Here is a 19,664-nt window from a genome sequence, read left to right on the forward strand (position 1 = left end):
TGTTATTGCAGGTACCTTTAACTAAACAAAAGAACTTGGAGGACTTGGTGTTTCTTACCAGTATTTGTTAGTTGTGTTTGATCCTTTGGAGTTTTTTATTGAGAAAAATTCTGATTTAGCACCCTAGTGCCTAGAAGTATTCAGTAATTTTGCTCAGATGTGTAATGGGGGTGTGGCTATATGTATTCACAAGATAGTCATTGTTATTTTAAACAATTATTGATAGTATTTTATTACTATAACTATTAGATTCAAGCCCTCCATATATTTTAGCTTATTAGAAATCTAGTCTCTGTGTTTCAATTAAAATATAACTGCCTTCCTTGAATCTTCATGAACAAAATGAAATTTCACTTTCATTTGGGGCTTTTCTTCAGAAAATAGTTTCAACTTTGTGCTTTTTGGTAAGATTTGATTTTTTTGTTGTTTTTTTGGGCTGGTGATACATATAGCTCAATGAGTCAGAAAAAAAGTTTTACACCTTTTTCAAACCTAAATGAATATAATTTGCAGAAACTATAGTAAACATAGTCTGTCCTTTAGTTATGTTTTGATCATTAAAGGAAAGGAATATATATATATATATATGTATATATACACACATACATATATATACACACACACATACATACATATATATACACACACATACACACACGTTCTTCATTGTGCTAAGTCCTTTAGCATCAAAGAAAGCAAAGTTGAACATTTTTTACTATGTAAGTAACAGGCCTGGAGACATGGCTCTTTGGTTTTGAGCACTTACGTTCTTCCAGAGGACCGGAGTTCAGTTCTAAGCACCCATATGAGGCAGCTCACCACTGCCTGTAACTCTAGCTGCAGGTGAATCTGATACCCTCTTCTGACCCCCACAGACTCTGCACTCATTGGCATATACTGACACATAAATATAAAGATAAATTTTTTAAGAAGAGGAGGAGGAGAAGCAGCAGAAGCAGGAGAGAGAAGCAGAGGCAACAAGCGAACATTTTTTGTGGTGCAGAACTTGAGACAAAGAAAAGTGCTTCCATAGGGACCAATATTGGTTGCAGTTGAATTGAAGTCTAGATGGCATACGATGGCCAATGGAAGGAAGCATACTTTACTCAGTTCTAAAACTCAAACTGGGATCTAGACTTTCTTAAGACCTTTCACTTTATTTGGAGTTGATATAATGTGTTTCTTACCTTGCACATTAGCCAGCCACTGTGCCTCTCGTATGCTTTATCGTCTCAGCAGACATAAGCATTGCAGCTTCAGAAAGACTAAGGCCACTGGTGAGTTGAAGGCCAAGGTGCTTCTTGTTTTCAGGACATTTCAGCTCAAGGTTCCTGCTGTGGGACTGCATGGATGTGCACTGACTAGAGCAGATGCAATGTTCCCAGACGGCATTGTTTTTAATTGTCCAGGACACCCGCCATGTCTCTGTGACAGTGAGTCTGATTAAGTTTCTGATATTAGCAGCTGGCCTAAATCCTAAATTAACTTTTGAATACTTGACTTTGGAACTGTCCTTCCCCTTGACTGGGGGTAAAACACTAAGAGAAACCAAACTTTTGCTGTAGTTTATTGGTTAGAAACATATAGCTCTGATAAATTTCTGAGTTCTTCTGTTCAGTATTGGGAAATTGTGGGGTTTGTTCCATTGATGGTGACTCACTCAGCATTATTCATCTCTTGTCTCCTATAATGAGTGCTAGATGAACAGGAAGCTGTGTTTCTATTACCTCTGCTAATGGTGGAGAGCAGTGGTGCAGATAATCAAAATAGAATGATTTCTAACTGTCCTGAAGCTGTTGGTGCCACCGGGGACAAGTTTCTCATAGCACAGTAATTTCATTTGGAATATGAAGTGGATTGTTCCATAACCAGTAGTGTTTTGATGATGCTTCTGTTGAAGTCACTGTGTGTACAGTCTGAAGATGTGCATGAGTTTGGGGAAGTAGTTTAAGTGCAAATCTTGGGGTATTGTTTTTTTATGTTTTAAAAAGATATAAATTATTAACTTTTTAGTGATTTTTGGTTTAAAAGCTTCCTACAAATAATCTTAAAATTTTTACCCCTTATGTAGGTAGCTAGAGTTAATCTTGAGATCCTGATCCTCCTGACTTGTTCTCCCAAGTTCTTTATAATTTACTGTAGTAAATGCCCAAGTTAAACGTTCCACATTCCCTTTGCTATGGCCTATTTTAAAACAATGTTTTTTTTACACATATATAATTAAGAAAACTTTTTCTGTATGTGTGTTTACAGGTGGGTGTGGAAGCTAAAGGTCAATGTTGGATGTCGTTCCCAATTGCTCGCTGCCTCAGTTTCTGAGACATTGCCGCTCACTGAACCTAGAGCTTGCCAATTTAGCTACCCTTTCTAGCTAGCAAGCCCAGGGATCCTTCTTTCACCACCGGTGTAGTGCTGGGTTCACAGATGTGCTGCTGTGCCCAGCTTCTTTGCATGGACTCAGGTCTTCACGCTTGTGCAGCAAACACTATTGTCCGAGCCAGCTCCCCAGCCTATAAAACCAAGAACCAAACCAAACCAACCAAACAAAAAAACTTTAAAAAATATAATCTTATTTATCTAATCTTTTCCTCTTCATTTGCTTGAAAGAAGCATTCATGTTTTCAGTAATTTTGAACGCTTGCTTCATTCCATGGAGACAATTTTACTTAAAGTCTGATGATTGTTTTTTAATTGTAGTTGTATGTTGATGTGTCATCATGAAGTGCCAAAAGTAACAGAGGATGAAGAACCACCCACAGAACAAGATAAGAGGAAAAAGATGGTGAGTTACAAGCCTAACTGCTCGTTCTTAGTGTGTCCGTCTGCCTGTAGATCTGTCTAGTCATTCATCCCTTGCTGGAGAATCGAAGTTGTCCAAGCTTTGCCCCTCAGACAGAGTTGATGCCTGTCTAAGAAGAGCAGAAGTTTTACTAATTAAAAATAATGAAATTCCAAAACTATATTTAAGTTTTAAAAAAACAAAACAAAAATATTTCGAGGAAACTGGATTTTTTTCCCTAGTATGTTGTTATCTCTACAATGACCCTTCTTTGATCTGCATCGTAAGATATTGTAAAATGCCTTAACTGCTATCCATTAATTCTTGGTATCAGAATCTGATAAGAATAAAGAACAGGAAGCTAGGAAACTTCTGAAATATATTACCTTGAAATTTATTTATAATTTTTAATACTTACTTGGACCATGAATGTAAATAGACAAAGTAAGCGTTGGGAATATTTTCTGGTCTCCTGGCTTCAGTACCTACTGTCTTCATTGTGCCTTCCTTCCTCTCTTGCAAAATGACAGCAGCAATGTTTTCTAGTCAACATTAATGCCCCAGTGAACATATAACATTTGGGACTAAGAGGGCAGCCTGGAAGTCGCTGTGTACTTTCATCGTGATATTTGCCTTGTTATTCTTTTCAGACTTTCAGTTGCCTTGCCTTCATCTTCCAGGACTTGATCCTGACCTTGTGGTTAATACTGCATTGCTCTAATAGCCTTCATTTAAACCCAGCCCAAGTTTAGTCCCTTTCATTTTCCTTTTACACTTAGAAACCATCTTCTTAAAGAATTATTCTTGTTTTTCGGGGTGGGGATGGAGGGCTAGTCTTTAAAGACTGAGCCATCTCTCCAGCCCAGAAATGATTCTTAACACCAAAATTTGAACCTTTTTTGTGCAGTTATGTATGACCTTGAACAGATTACCTTGTCTTGTTTTGCCTCATCTGTGAGATCAGAAGGAAATTGGGTTAGTAGATTGCCAGGACTTGTCAGCTAAAATCTTTTTTGATATATTCTTAAAAACCATTATTGCGAACATAGCGGACAATGAGGAATACTGAGAATTCAAGAACAATTGCAGTGGGTTTTTGATCCTACTGCACGTACTGGCTTTGTGGGAGCCTAGGCAGTTTGAATGCTCACCTTACGAGACCTGGATAGAGGTGGGCAGTCCTTGGGCTTCCCACAGGTCAGGGAACCCTGATTGCTCTTCGAGCAGATGAGGGGGGGGGGGGACTTGATCGGGGGGAGGGGGAGGGAAATGGGAAGCGGTTGTGGAGACGAGGCAGAAATCCTTAATAAATAAATAAATTTAAAAAAAAAAAACCATTATTGCCATTCTTTCTTTTCTGAATACATAGTGTTTATGAGTATCTCCAGAAACATCTCTTGTTTAAATTGAGGCCTTTGTTGCTCCTACAATGGACCATATATTCTCTCCACTTATTGCAGTGAGAGGGCCCTGACATAACTTCTTGGCCATTGCCAGTTCTTGCCTCTATTCCCAACTTTATGAGCATTGCCACAGAAAAATGGTATAGCATTTTTCTTATAGCATTCTAAATTATAAATGAATAATAGGTCATTAATAATAATCTGTCATTAGCTTACATGTTACATTACTTTTTTTTGTTTAGTCTGGTAGATATCTTTAGCAAGTTAAACTACCCAAATCTGTATTTCATTTTGAAATTAATATTTAGCCATATTATATATAGTAGTTTATTTTTGTTCTAATTTTATTTTCAAATTTATTAATTTATTTTCTAATTTTATTATCTCAAAGATCAATGGAGGAACATAGTTTTATAAATAATATTTGGAATTCCTTTGCTCTTGTATGTGGTCTTGAAGTAAATATATATTGTGTTAACATTTTCAATGCCTTACTCTGAGGCGTCTGGTAAAGATATTGGCTTTGAATAAATGTGTAATTTCATCCTTAGCCATGAACAATATTATTATGACTGTAGTGTTCATTTTCTCATAACCTTAAACCAATTCTTCCTTCTGGGGTCTTGGACGAAGTTAAGACTAGATAGTTATACTTTCAGTTTTTTTTAATTATGAAAGAAAGTAATTTAGATATAAAACTTTGGATTCACTAAGACATGTAGTATTTTCTCTGAATATGCTAAATGCAACTATACTGAATATTCTAAATTAATTTTTATTTGATAACTGTTTTGTTGTATATAGTTTTACTATGTTAACATTAAAACCTTTCATTTTATTTAGACAAAAAGGGGGAAATGTAGAATATTATTTTAAGGTATATTGTTTTTGTTTATGCTATGGAACATTTGTTTAATGATGTAAAGATGGGTTGTTTTTGTTTATGCTACATTTGTTTAACTCTGTGAAGCTGTGTTACTTTGCCTGTCTAAAATACCTGATGGTCAGTGTGGTGGAACACACCTTTAATCCCAGCACTAAGGAGGCAGAGGCAGGTTGATTTTTGTGAGTTCAAGGCCAGCCTGGTCTACAAGAGCTAGTTCCAGGGCAGGCCCCAAAGCTACAGAGAAACCCTGTCCCGAAAAATCAAATAAATAAATAGATAGATAAAAAGATATATAAATAAATAAAATGCTTGATAGTCTAAAGATAGAGCTGAATAGCCAATAGTGAGGCAGGAGAAAGAACAGTCAGGGCTAGCAGAGAAAATAAATAGGAGGAAAAATCTGGGAGAAGCAAGAGAACAGAAGGAGAAGAGGATGTCAGGGCCACCCAACACCCGCCAGCCATGGAGTAAGAGTAAAAGTAAGATACGCAGAAGAAAAGGAAAAAGCCCAGAGGCAAAGGTAGTTGGGATAAAAGAGGAGGCAGAAATCTTTAATGAATAAATAAATTTAAAAAAAACTACACAGCTGATTTCAGAATCTGGGATCCAGAAAGGTTGCAACATGCCTTACTTATAGATTTTTGTATTGATTATGTCTAAGTAAAGATGTCTGGTGGAGGTTTGGGTGAAATAAAATATCTAATCAAAATCAAAAAAAAAAGAAAAGAAAAGTTGGTAAGAAACAAGACACGCTAAGGCTGGGTTTTTGTAAGTAATAATAAGACTCTGTGTGTGACTTATTTGGGAGCTGGGTGGCGGGCCCCCAAGAGCAAAGAACCCAAAGAGTAAAAGTAAAAACGAACAACTCTCATTATTTTAAAGTCAAATAAATGGTGCATTGGTAGACACTTCTGCATTATACTGCTCCCACCAACAGTGCAGCTTAATAATGTATAAAGTTACTTATACTGCCATTGTTAAGTTATGTAACTATTAAGGATATATTAAACCAGACCATCACTTAATCTTTTACCCTCAGAATTATCTCATCAATATACATAAACTGCATGTTTCATTAATGATGTTTTCTTAGGGATATCTAAAAGATGCCTGACTACATGAAGTTTGGACATACAGGAGGAGTAAGTTTAATGTGGGAAATGTAGTGAATATATGATAAGCATTCTTAAATTAAAAAATTCTGAGCACTCACAGGATACTCCAAAATTTAATATTTTTGTTCATTTTGGGTTATATAAGATTTATAAGTCAATATAAATACTACAAAATTAAAAAAATAATCTGAAACCTTTTTCTGGCCCAACATTTTGGATGAGAGATATCTGATCTGTAATGTAGCATATATTTAAAAATTATGAAGGCGCTGAAAGTGGTGACACATGACAATAATAATTATAACACTTGGGAGATAGAGGCAGAAAGGTTAAGAGTCATCTTTGATATACATAGAGAATTCAAGACTTGTTTGGGCTACTTGAGACCCTATCTTAAAAAGAAAAAACAAAAAATTAGGAAAAGAATATGGACATTTTGAAGGGTTCAGATTTTAAGTATCTTCTGCACAATAACCAAGGGTGTGAGGTGATGCATATTTTAAGTACCTGAGTTGGTCATTTTACAGTTGATGCAAATCTTATATACTCTACACATACAGAACTTAAAATTTAAAAATAAAGGATAGTAGTAAGATGGGTTAGGTGTGGTGGTCCATACTCTTAATCTCAGCTCTGCCAGAAGGAAAGGCAGATAAATCTTTGAATTCAAAACCAGCCTGGTCTACACAGTGAACTACAGACAATCCCGGGCTGCAGAGTGAGACCCTGTCTCAAAATAAGAAGAAAAAAATAATAATTTAAGAGTGGATACCAAAGAGCATACATATATTCAAAACTAGAGTTTCAAAACTTTAACTTACAACTGCACAATAAATCATTTCACATATAAAAACGGCAACTTCAAATATTAACCTATTAGCATAACTCTCACTAAAAAAATGCCATGAAACCTACATTTTACTATTAAACTTTTTTTTTTTTTTTTGGTTTTTCGAGACAGGGTTTCTCTGTGGTTTTGGAGCCTGTCCTGGAACTAGCTCTTGTAGACCAGGCTGGTCTCGAACTCACAGAGATCCGCCTGCCTCTGCCTCCCGAGTGCTGGGATTAAAGGCGTGCGCCACCACCGCCCGGCCTATTAAACTTTAATATGTAAAGATGAAGCTTAGATTTTTAAATAAAATATTTGAATTGCACTTGATATTCCAAGAACTGTTTTCCTCAAAATGAAAAGAGCAAAGAAAACTGCATTAAAAGATTAATTTCCTAAAAGGAACTCTCATTCTATCTATGACAAAAGTCTGCAGAGGGCAGAGGGCTTTCTATTTGTCTAAATAGAAAGAAAAGCTTTTAAATCTAACACAGTAAAACTATATACAATAAAAGCAATTATCAGGGTTGCATTTAATAATTAATACAAAATATTAATTAATTAATAAAAGAGTTACATTTATAGTACCAGTCCATTTGTATTTGGCAAATTTGAAAAAAGTACTGCATTACTTTTCCTATCTTGAATTAGAAGTTTTGTCTGTCATCTTCTCTATAGTATAGATTGGTGCTGCCAGAAGCAGACATTTCTCATTGTCATAAGAAGATTTGTGTTGTTAAAACATCTTAAGTGTCATAACTGTAGATGTCTAAAGTGTTTGAAGACCACCTATTTATCTAAATATCTCTATTTGACCTTGACTACAAGTTTGATTGTTATAGGTGACTAACTACTAATCTGCATTTTTTAATTAACCTAATAGTTTGTAATAATAACTTTCAAGGAGTAGGGATTTACATTACATTGTTAAATGAGCTGCATAGGTACAATACCTTAAACAAGAGTAGAAATAAATATAGTATGTTCTAACAAAAATAACTTTAAATTTATATCAGTATACAAAAATACTTTAAACAAGTGTAGAAACATATACACTGTAATAAAAATAGCCTTAAATTTGTATCAGCATGCAAAAATCCATAGGAACATAAAATATTTAAGACTAGTAGTTGCTTTTTTCGTTTAAAAATAGATTCAATAATTTATCCTTTAATTCTGTCATTCATGAATCTAATCTTTGCTTAGTTTCCTCTCTGACCATGCCAATAACAACTTGTAACCAACCTTCCTAGATGATGACAAATATCCATAACCCACTGAATGACCAAAAACCGCCCACCCCACCTCTTCGGAATGTGGTTATCATGTTCTCTAGACTGCTTCCTCTTGTCTGGGGACAATGGCATCTTGGTATCTTTTGGTGACCTTGAGAAAAGAAAGATAATGATCAAGTCTTGTCAAGAACGGTCTGTGAGGCTCAACCATCTCAGCCAGCAGCTTTGAAGCTGTTCTGGATGTAGAACTCTGAGGAAACTGCATCAGAGACACTCTGCTAGTCTGGACCAACTGTGCCATCTGTTTTCATTGGTGTCTAGTCTCCTTGCTATGAAAACACAAACTTTTATAAGTAGCATGCATATATCTGCATTACCACAGGTATGGAATGTGTGGTGTGCACAAGTCACCTAAAGATGACTTTTATTCTATATGCAGGTAAGAGGCATCTGTCAATTTTATGAGTTTGTTTGTACTACAGAATCAAACTGTAATATAAATCTCTGTCCATGCCTTATGATAGGATGACATGTTATAATAAGTTATAAGGACTCTGTAGCCAAAAGATTTATCATGTCTCATCTCATCTTGGTGCTGTTCCCACATGGAGGGGTCAGCTTACAGGTCACCTGTCCTGTAGTTGTTTTCGCCTTCCTCCCCCATGTCTGAAGCAAGATACTCAAGAGTATCAAATCTGATCTCTATTAATCTGGAAGAAATCTACAGCCTTTTGTTTCCTGGGGAAATAAAAGCCTAACCTCTTCCCCAACATAATACATTTTTTTATTTCAATTTTAAAGTTAAAGTATTTCTAAAGAATATAGGTTGGTTTAATTCAGCATTCCCTTCCAAAGTCCAGTGTCTCTCAGCAGCTGTTGTCTGTTCATTAGCATTCAAAAAATTAAAAATTAACAAAGCACCATATAAGGTCCAAGTCCCTGAGTTAAAATATTTTTATCCTTATGTGACTTATTCTGTTTTTTCTTCTCTCTTTGAAAGCTTTATTGTTTTAAACTATTTTTTTATTGCTGTCTATATCCCTTTTCTTTTTTTACTTACGCCTACATACATTGTTAAATACACTGTAACTGTTTAGAGGTTGTTTTCCATCTGAACCTGCCTTACTGTGTATCTCTAATTTTTTCTGTCTTCATGAGCAAAACCTTAAACCACCACACAGCAGGCAGTGGCCAGGAGAGGCATCTCTGCAAAATGCATGAAGGACTGCAGATTTAGGAAGCCCCGTTTGGCTCCACTTTTGTGTGTTTGGAACCTTTTTTAAGCTTTCTAAGGTCTTACATGGATGCCATTTATATTATATTAGATGCCATTTGTAGTCAGACCTTTTCTTCGGCATTGTCAGTTCACCAATAATGGCAGGGATACTCATTGTTAATTTTGAAAGTTCGGCTGATAGCTTAGGCTTGTTTCTAACTACTTCTTATAACTTAAATTAACCCTTATTTTTTAATCTACAATCTTTTGCATAGCTCAGTAACCTAGTCAGTACTGCCCATGATGCTTCCTCCTGTCTTCTCTTTTCTCTGCCCTTCCTCCCAGCATCCTCTGTGCCTGGAAATCCTGCCTAGCTAGTGACCATTGAACTTTTTGTTAAATTAGTCAGAGTGACACATCTTTACAGTGTACAAAAAGATTGTTCCACAACAGAGTCACTCTGGACCTTCCACCTGGAGTGGCCCTTTATCTGCTTTCTCTTCCTTCAGCATTCTCATTTGCATCTTCATTCCTGTGGAAGTCCATCTGCAGACCCTTCCACTACCATCAACATCATTTTCTTTTAGCACACTGTTAACCACCCAGTTATCTTGGTTTTTATGAGGATTCATTCTGGTGTTAAAACTGTGGGTTTTGACAAATGTATAATGGCATATGTCTTAGTTACTGTCCCATTGCTATACAGAGACACCATGACCAAGGAAGCATTTAATTGGGGATTTGCTTACAGTTCCAGAGTGGTTAATTTGTTATCATCATGGTAGGAAGCACTGTGGCAGGCAGGCGTGGTGCTGGAGCAGTAGCTGAGATCTCACATCTGATCTGTAAGTTGCAGGTGGGTGGGGCACAAAGAGAGAGAGAGAGAGAGAGAGAGAGAGAGAGAGAGAGAGAGAGAGAGAGAGAGAGAGAGAGAGACTGACTGACTAGGTCTGGTGTGGGCTTTAGAAACCTCAAAGCCAATCCCAGTGACACACCTACCCCAACAAGGACACACCTCCTAATCCTTCCTAAACAGTTAGTTCTACTGATTGGGAACCAAGCATTCAAACTGGGAACCCTTGGGGGACATTCACATACAAGCATATTTTCCAGCCATTCATCTCTTCTCTTTTTTTTACTGTCTGCATAGTTTTTGCTTTTCTAGACTGTTATACTTGGACAACATGGAATTACAAAGATTTTTACCATCAGAAAGTTAAAGCTGGTCACGAGATTCTGGTGCAGATAAAGGGTATTGGCCCTTGTTTGCTGCCATACTGCTTGGTGTGGAAGGCAGCTGGGTCTGCTGCTACTCCAGTCTACTGGATCTCCTCCTTGACTGCTCTGGGGAGGTATCAATCACTAAAGTTACTAGCGATTAGAAGTTGAGGGATGTTTCTCTCTGCTCTTAGATGTTCTATAGAGCCTAACAGGATTAATTTGTCCAGTTACTTGGGCCACATGACCAGGACAAAAATAGACAATCTTCTTTTTCTAGCTCCTATAATCTTGGAAAATTAAGTCTCAGTAACAACTCCTCCTAATTTTTGAAACAAACTCTCATGACACCCCAATTGATGTTCAGTCTCAGCTCCCCAATTGCTGGGATACCAAGCATGTGCCACCATGCCTAATCAAGTCCCTTATTCTACTCTATAGAATATAGCTACATAGAGCTATCTCTTAGCATCTAGCTCTGCATCCCTCGTTGAACTCTGGTAGATGTAGCAGGTTTCTCCATTGCTATTCAACATGCATGACATATAGCGGGGTGAGGGGTGGGGGGTGGATATTCCTGAGTGTATGAATGAGTGGGTCTCTGTTTCTTGTGTCTTTTTTTTAGATTGTTTTTATTGAGCTATATATTTTTTCTGCTCCCCTTCTACCCTATCCCATGATCCCCATGCTCCCAATTTACTCTGAAGATCTTGTCTTTTTCTACTTTCCATATAGATTAGATCCATGTATGTCTCTCTTAGGGTCCTCTTTCAACAGTTTAGAGAATACTTTTGTACTTAAAATCTGTTTCCATATTTTATTTTTAATATTTTACTCTATTTTTTAACTTCTATTTTATTAGCATTGGTGTTTTGCCTTCATGTGTATCCTTGTGAAGGTGTTAGATCCCCTGGAACAGGTTACAGATTGCTATGAGCTGACATGTAGGCACTGGGAATTGAACCTAGGTCTTCTGGAAGAGCAGCCAGTGCTATTAATTACTGAGCCATCTCTCTAGTCACCTACTTCCATATTTTCCATCATTTCCTTAATATTTGCTAACATCAACATGATTCCTTGTTTTGAGAAATGTTAAAGATTTTATTTTATCTATATGTGTATTTGTGTAAGTGTATGCCACATGTTTGCATTGCCTACATAGGTCAGGACCCTCTGCAACTACAATTAAGGATGGTTGTTATCATTTGATGTGGGTGCTAGGAACTGAACTTGCATTCTCTACCAAAGCAGGAAGCCCCTGCAACATAATTCTTAAATTTTAATATTAAGTTACTGTTTAGAAAATAGCACAGATTACTGTTTCTCATTCTGCAATAGTATAGCATTATTACTGTTATTTTCATACATCTGTATACTTACATATGTACATATCATTACTTATGTGTTGTCACATGTAATTATGATCACCTACCACCAAATCAGATCTCTTAAGGCTCAATTATTAAAAGTCTGAATCCTTCAGAATACATAAACAAGTTTTTTAAAAAATCTAAATCGTCACACTCTGCAATTCTCTGCCTGCTCTTAGCCAAGCAGCACGCAGCGACCTGCTGTAGTTGTGTACCTGCTTCTCTTGACCTGCGCTCCCTGGCAGTCAAGTGCCTCTTCCAGTGCAGCACTTTTCTTCTGTAGGAATCCCACGACTGCATCTTCAGACGGTCAGAATATGCAACAAAGCATTCATCCTCTGCTGCAGTGTATTCTTTCCACAGTCTGTCTGCTGGCTGGCGTATTTGATCAGCACTGTAATACTGCATTAAAAAACCTCTCCCTAGTATTAGCTTATCAACAAGCTGATTTTTTTTTTTAAAGAAAAGTTTTTCTTGTGTCTAAGTTTTTTTTTTTTCTTAAAATTTGCCAACTGTGGCCAGTCAGAGTCAGGTGGATCTCTGAGTTCAAGGCCAGCCTGGTCTACAGAGTGAATTCCAGGACAACTAGAACTACACTGAAAAACAAACAAACAAAAAAGTCAACTATTACATTGTATCTAGATGATACTAAAATGTACAAAGTGTCCTTTGAGACTGAATAACTTCATCTAAGACTAACTTGATAAAAAATAGAAAATACCTCACAGTTGTGGGCTTAATGTTGCTTTCCTTACAAAACAAGACCCCTCTGATGGTGGTGCATCATGGAAGCAGGAAACCTGGAAGTTCCAGGCCAGTCTTGACTACACAGTAAGATGCCTACTCAGCCAAAGGTCCTGTGAGAGAACAGTTGTCCAGCATGAGCTGGGTTTAATGCCTCACAGTGCACTCACTTATTAAACCAACACTGATTTGTAACTCAAATTCTAGAAAAACTCTTGGAATAGGTAGTTCATCCTTTAAAACTGCAGAGTTGTCAGTGACATTGAAACAGGATAGAAAGTAATGAATTGAAGTAATCCAACTGAGATATAATAAAGACACAAATTGATAACTCCTGAGATAGCAAGTTTTCCTTAGATGGAGCTAAAATGTTAATCAAAAAATAGTTTGAGATCGTAGTGGTCAAGATCCCCCACAGCAGGCTACAGAAGGGCAATCATAGATACTGGGAAGGAAAAGGCTATTGAGCATGGCTTTGGAGTTTAATAGAGCAGTGGCTTCTAAACATGTTTTTGTTTTATTTTCTCTATTTTAGTTGAAACTTAAAACTGATGGCCTGCTGATATCACTATTGTTCTTGATTATTGCAGGCAGTCTTACTGTTCCCTTCTTATTTAGTTGAATTCTTACTAAAAACCTTCATCAGTGAGATCAGATATTGCTGTTCGCTTGGGTGGCAGTGTGGTACTAACTGGATGTAATAAAAACACCCAGAGCTGTGGGTGAAGAGTTGGCCCCCACATGGGGAAAGTCTCTTTTCACTAAACACAGATAACACATCTGGGAAAACTAGGCTACCTCCATCATAGCCTTTTTTTGTCTTCATTTCTGACTTTCCCATCTACTACCTTTCTCCTGGCTTTTACTGGAGGAAAAAGTTAATAACCTGTTCAAAGTTTTGCTCTCAGTATGAGAACTGTTATCTTAAAGAGATCTGAAAATATAAGTGACCTATATTATTAACTTAAAAACCATAAATAAAATGATTACAGATATGAAATACCATTTCCCCAAGGAAACCTTTATCATTGTGTTATGTACCTTTTCAGTATTTTATTTACACATATAATTATATGATCTTTGTATTTTGTAGGTTAGAAATGCTACATTATATTAACATATACTTAAATATAATAAAATATTATATATTAATATGTTTATATTTTATAGATAATCATATTTCTCTGTATTTAATAAGTTAGAAATATTTTATATTAACATATTTATATAAATATATTAATGTATTTATGTATTATATATAATATTGTGTTTCTCTATATTTATATATATTCTGTTAAGTGTTTGTTGGGTATAAATATACAGATATATTTCCTTGAATATCAGTTTGGATTGGCATCATTTCTTTTAATGCTTGCACATAGTGAAATTCTATTGAATGAATTTCCATCTCACCCCCATACCCTGAGTATTGCATTCAGGGCTTTATATCTATTAGGCAGCTACTCTGCCACTGAATTACATTCTTGTTCCCTCATGCTTCTTGAGCAGCTATTCTTTAGACAGTTTCTGCAAAAGCTTGAAGACATGAGTTCTATTCCAAGCACTCACGTAAAAACCCAGGCATGGTAAACCTAGTTGTAGGGAAATTCCTTAGGGCTTGCTAGTCAACCTGTGAGCTCCAGGACCAGTCAGGTTAGCCTAAAATTTTTTTATGTCTTTTTTTCTTTCAGCATCATTTGAATGCAAGAGAGTAGTTGACATTAGTAACCATGGTGATTCAGACTTGGGTGTTTGGCATGCATTATTCTTGAAAGGACAGCCTGTCACCTTAAGGAAAACAATGAATAGTATATATTGCTTACTGCTAAATTTGAGCATCAAGCAAAATTACAATTTTGGAAATCATATATATTTTATCCCTCTGAGTTTGTTAGCTCCCTATTTATTTTTCATATGTACCTAACAGTGATATTAAGTTTCGAATATTTTGATAATGAAATATTTTTAGCATTTACATAATTCAGTAGACCTGTATTTTTTAAATGACTAGTATTAAATTTATTGCTTAAAAAATCATTCAAGGGTAAAAGATTTATTCAACTGGCAATTAGACCAATAGATTTTAAAGTAACAGAAAATAGAAAATTCATAGTATGGTTTGAGATTTCTTGTTGCTAACTGACCTTTAAGAAAATACTACTTGTGAGTTTTATAGTATTTTTAAAAATACACCTGTAAGGATTTAAAGTGCTTTTAAACATTCATTCTTTCAGTTACATATTCAAGAAGGACTGGTAGTTTGTTTTTGTTTGTTTGTTTTTCCATTAATTTAACCCAGATTGGTAGGACAAGGGATTGAATGCAAAAATAGATGTGAAGATTTATTTTTTCCTATTAAAATGAACATTGCAGGGATTTATTAACAGCTAAAATAATTCTCCTTGAGTCTGTAATCCTTTAATAGCTATAGATGCATGCCTTAAATGATTTTGACTTTGATAAACAAAATTACATTATGTTTAGAAAATTAGAATGCAGGCTGTTAGAATTTCTTTAAATAACCAGGATTCTTGCCAGGCCTGTGGTGTAGGTCTATAAGCCAGCAGCAGACTTAAGGCAGGAACTGTGTGAGCCAAGCCCAGCCTGGGCTGCATGTAAGCTAAATCCTGTCTCAAAAACAAAAAGAATCTTAACTTTTGTGTGTTTTAAATTAGTCCTAAAACTCAGCTGCTGGGGAAAGGTGGTTTGTGGGGCTATGAGAATGACTTAGTAAGCAAATCATTTACATTGCAAGCACTGGGACCCAAGTTTATCTCCAGAACCCATGTGAAAATGCTGGGCATTGTGCCATCCTTTCAACCCCAGTGCTGGGAAGACTGGCAGGAGGGTCTGGGGCTTAAGGACAGCTAGTCCAGCATAACAGGTGAGCTCCTGACCAATGAGAGCCCTGTCTCAAAGGTGAACAGTGTTCCTGAGGCTGACACTTGAGGTTGTCCTCCAGCCTCCACATGCACATTCCACATGACTACCTGCACTTTTTAAGCAGCTTCTCTCTAGTGGTCAAACTCAGGGCTTCCTGCTTTCAAGGCATTCACTTTACCAAGTGAACTGACTCCCCAGTTCCAAAAAAGAGGTTTAAGTTTCCTCCTACCCTGCTCTCTTTCTTCCTCCTAATAGAGCCTTTTGTAGCCGAGGCTGACCTTGAATCTGCACGTGTAGCCAAGGATAACTGAAATAATGAACTCCTGTGTCTGTGTTCTGGCTGCTAGGATTACATGGATATGAACCATGCCTGATTTTGTGTGATGCTGATTGGATACAGAGTGCCATGCATGGTGTGCAAGCTACATCCCCAGCCCCTCCCCCCCCCCCCCACTTTAAAAAAAAAACAGGGAGGGTATCTTCCAGTCTAGACTGGCCCAAATTTGCTGTGTATCCAAGAATGACCTTGAATGATCCTCCTCCCTCCATTTCCCATGTCCTAGGTTTATGTATAACCTACCACACTCAGCTGTTTACTTTTATTTTTCTTCCTTTCATTATTTAGAGAGTACTTTATTAGTTTCTGTAATCAGAGCAGGAAAAGATTCGCAAGAAAATATTCAAGATTGTAAGTAGCCAGTGTATACTCTAGAGTAGGAGAGGGCTTCCTGGCATTTTCCAACTCTAGGATCTCACCCCATTGCTCACCATTCAGGTATTGACAGACTTGTTCCTTCCAATGCATAGCCGTGCCATGGCTTATGTTCACATGTTCAGCTCGGTTGCCTCGGATGCAACTCAAAGAAGTTATTTTCTCTGTGTATTCCACCTGCCCGTCTGATTTGGGATTCCCCTCTGTATGCTGTGATTACCATTAATGAATAAAGAAAGCTGGCTTGAGCCCATAGCAGGGCGGGACAGAGGTAGGCAGGGGTAACTAAACTGAATGCTGGGAGAAAGAAGGTGGAGTCAGAGAGAAGCCATGGAGCTGCAACCAGAGACAGACATGCCGAAACTTTGCTGGTAAGCCACAGCCCCTGACAATACACAGATTAATAGAGATATTAAGATATTAGGATATAAGAGTTAGCCAGAAATACACTTAAGCTATTGGCCAAACAGTATTGCAAATAATATGGTTTTTGTGTGATTATTTCACGTCTGGGCAGTGACGGAACTAACTAGCGGCCTCCTACAAGCAAAACCCATCCTCCCTCCCTCTACCTCTTTCATATCTCCTGCGTCATAACACACACAGTTCACATTCCTTAGTTCCTGCTGTGCAGTACAGCCACTTCCATGGTTGAGTGTGTTTGTTTTGAGCCACAGTCTCACTGTGTGTCTCTGGCTGGCCTCAAACTCACAAAGATTCTGCACTTTTTTGGATCCTGAATTTTCATGTCATGAAACAGCTGGATATTGGCAGTCTTTGTTTAGGAAACTGGCCTTGGGTCGTCAGTGTGCCCCTTTCAAATAGTGCTTGGTAACTGACTTTGAAACTGTCTCGTTTCACATGAACTTGATCCTTAAACAAAAAGCAAGACTCTCTGAGGATTTGGTATAAACTTATTTATAGTTTTAAATCTTGAGTGTATTATAGTTATCTGGTGGTTCCATTTTTATGTGGGTTAAATCTTGGTATGCTCAGTTCTCTGTGATTTTCAGAAACTGCCCTGATGAAGGTTGGATAGTGAGGCATATTTTTTGAGATGCTAAGTAGTGTTCTTTTCTATTGTAGCTTAAAGGGTTCTTTTCCTTTTAGATGAGATTTGATATTTTTAAAAGTTTTTTTTCTTTTTCTTTATTCTTCTCTCATACAATATTGTAGCTTACATTTTTAAAGCTGTTGTTTTAAGTCTGCTTTGGTTTTTCACATCATTTTGTAGTATAAGCATTGCTGTGGACTTGTGTTGTGTGCCACCTGTCTAGTAAAATAAGTAAATTTACACAGCTCATAAATTATGGGAAATCATTTTAAGCTCTCCAACAAACATGCTAAATAGTCATGGAACTAGTGTTCTTTCCCAGAGTTAAGTCAGGTCCTAAAGTACTGCAGTTTTCCACAGTCTTATTATGTCAGCAGATGGTCAGAAAGGAAAATTTTCACTCCTCCAATTTCCCTGTCACATTCTGCAGTTTTATAAACTAATGTTTTATTATTTGGAGAAGCACTTGCCTGGCAAGCACACAGTTCTGAGTTCAATTCTGAGACCTCCATTGTAAAAGCGCTGACTGGCTAATCTTTCTTTCCTTTATAGCTCCTTATTCAGCAGTTCCTATTCATAGCACCTGGTACCTCTCAGTTCTTTGCCTGATTGCTTGCCTTGTAAAATATATTGATCAAGAGACTTGAGAGTCTCATGTGATTTGCTGAATGATGTCATTTCCTGGAGCCATTGGAGTAATACGGAGCTGTAAGGAGCTGTGTTGCTCGTGAATGGTTCTTAAAATGTTCAAGTTTCTTCATCCCCTTAATAAGCTTATGACAGGCACCAATGGTATTCTGATGGGCGGGTTGGTGTGCACCTTCACTTACATTCAATACTTGAGTGTGAAGCAAGAAGATCTTAGTTTAGAGGCCTGCTTGGTCTATACAGTGAGACTCTGGATCAGAAACAGGGTCAAGGACAATCTGAGAACTCAGCATTTCGAAGGTAACATATAGGCTACAGATAGAAATCTAACTTTCCTTCAGTGTTTCTCTTCCAGTTGATTGTACTGCCTGGTATCCCTGTGTAGTAGGATCAGTGTACTGTGGCGCGTCTTTGGTTTTATGCTCTCTTTTCTTACAGAATTGACAAACATGGTGCTAGTTATATTTCTGAGGAATGATAGGATCAAAGCTATTGCCAAGTAGTCATGCTTAAATACCTAACAGATTTGTTTTCTAATTCAATAACATCAATCCATATAACACATCTTTGAATATTCCATTTTATTACATAGTCGTTCTGCTTAAATGGTAAACTGGCAAGAGACAATATCTTCCATTATTAATTAGGTTTGTAAGTTAATTTGCTACAACACTATGAAAGAATGGTAAATGGAAACTAAATAATTTATTTACTCTTGATTATTTAATTAGTTTATTTAACATGATCAAATTGGTTTTTATTTTAATGTAGAGAGGTGCTATTCCATCTAACTTTGTTGCTGGAAATTACTGTTAAAATTGGGTGATAGTAAACATGTTTTATGTTGAAATAGGAGGAACACAGCCAGCCTGGGCTACAGAATGAAACTGTCTCATAAAAACAAAAACACCTTTGCTAAACACAAGGGGACATCTTAAAAGGTAGCATTTTTTTTAATAAGATCCTAAAATATTTCCATATTTCTAACGTATTTTTTTGGTGTGAAATTTATCCCATTTTCTTACCTTTCCTTGTTATGAAATCTCTTCATTCCCACAGCTTTCTCAGTGAACTGATGCTCAGGCTAACCTGGGATCGGCTGTGGTGCATGTGTGTAGCTGAACCCCGAAGATCACATGGGTTCGTGGTGATAGAGCTGGATAAACTTAATTTAATGACTGTATACAAAAAAAAATCACACTCCATTCAGAAAAATGTCAGTATTCATGAAATATTACAAAGATAAAGCTTGAAGAAAACCTTTAGTTTCTCAAAGTAGTAGTAATTGGTTATATTGTCTGGCAGCAATGAGATTAAAGGCTGAGAAAATGTTTATCATGTCACATAAAGTTTTCAAGCCTTTTTTTAAAGGACAACTTGCACTTTTGAGCCAGGTGACATGAGACATGAAAGCATGTCGGCATAGCTCAATTACTCATAGCCTCTAGTCATTTATTATCAAATGAGAAAGAATGAAAATAAATGAGTTCAAATCTTCAAAATGTGAAACAAACAAACGCTAACCTTAGGACAATGGAAGGAAGTAAAGACATCAGTAGGCTTTAAAATGAG

General features: G+C 36.8%; 1 protein-coding gene across 4 annotated transcripts in view; it reads left to right on the forward strand.

The window, feature by feature from the left end:
* Ipo11 (importin 11) overlaps window positions 1-19,664 on the forward strand; it is a 168,501-nt gene that overhangs the window by 141,119 nt on the left and 7,718 nt on the right. For all 4 annotated transcript variants that reach the window (XM_041663574.1, XM_041663576.1, XM_041663575.1 and 1 more), the window contains one exon: window positions 2,698-2,782. In XM_041663574.1, coding sequence (XP_041519508.1) covers window positions 2,698-2,782 — 85 coding nt within the window. The remainder of the gene's footprint in view (window positions 1-2,697; window positions 2,783-19,664) is intronic.

This window comes from Microtus oregoni, unplaced genomic scaffold (genome assembly GCF_018167655.1).
Source record: "Microtus oregoni isolate MIOR12 unplaced genomic scaffold, Mior012 000014F_ref0000157, whole genome shotgun sequence".
Lineage (NCBI taxonomy): Eukaryota > Metazoa > Chordata > Mammalia > Rodentia > Cricetidae > Microtus > Microtus oregoni.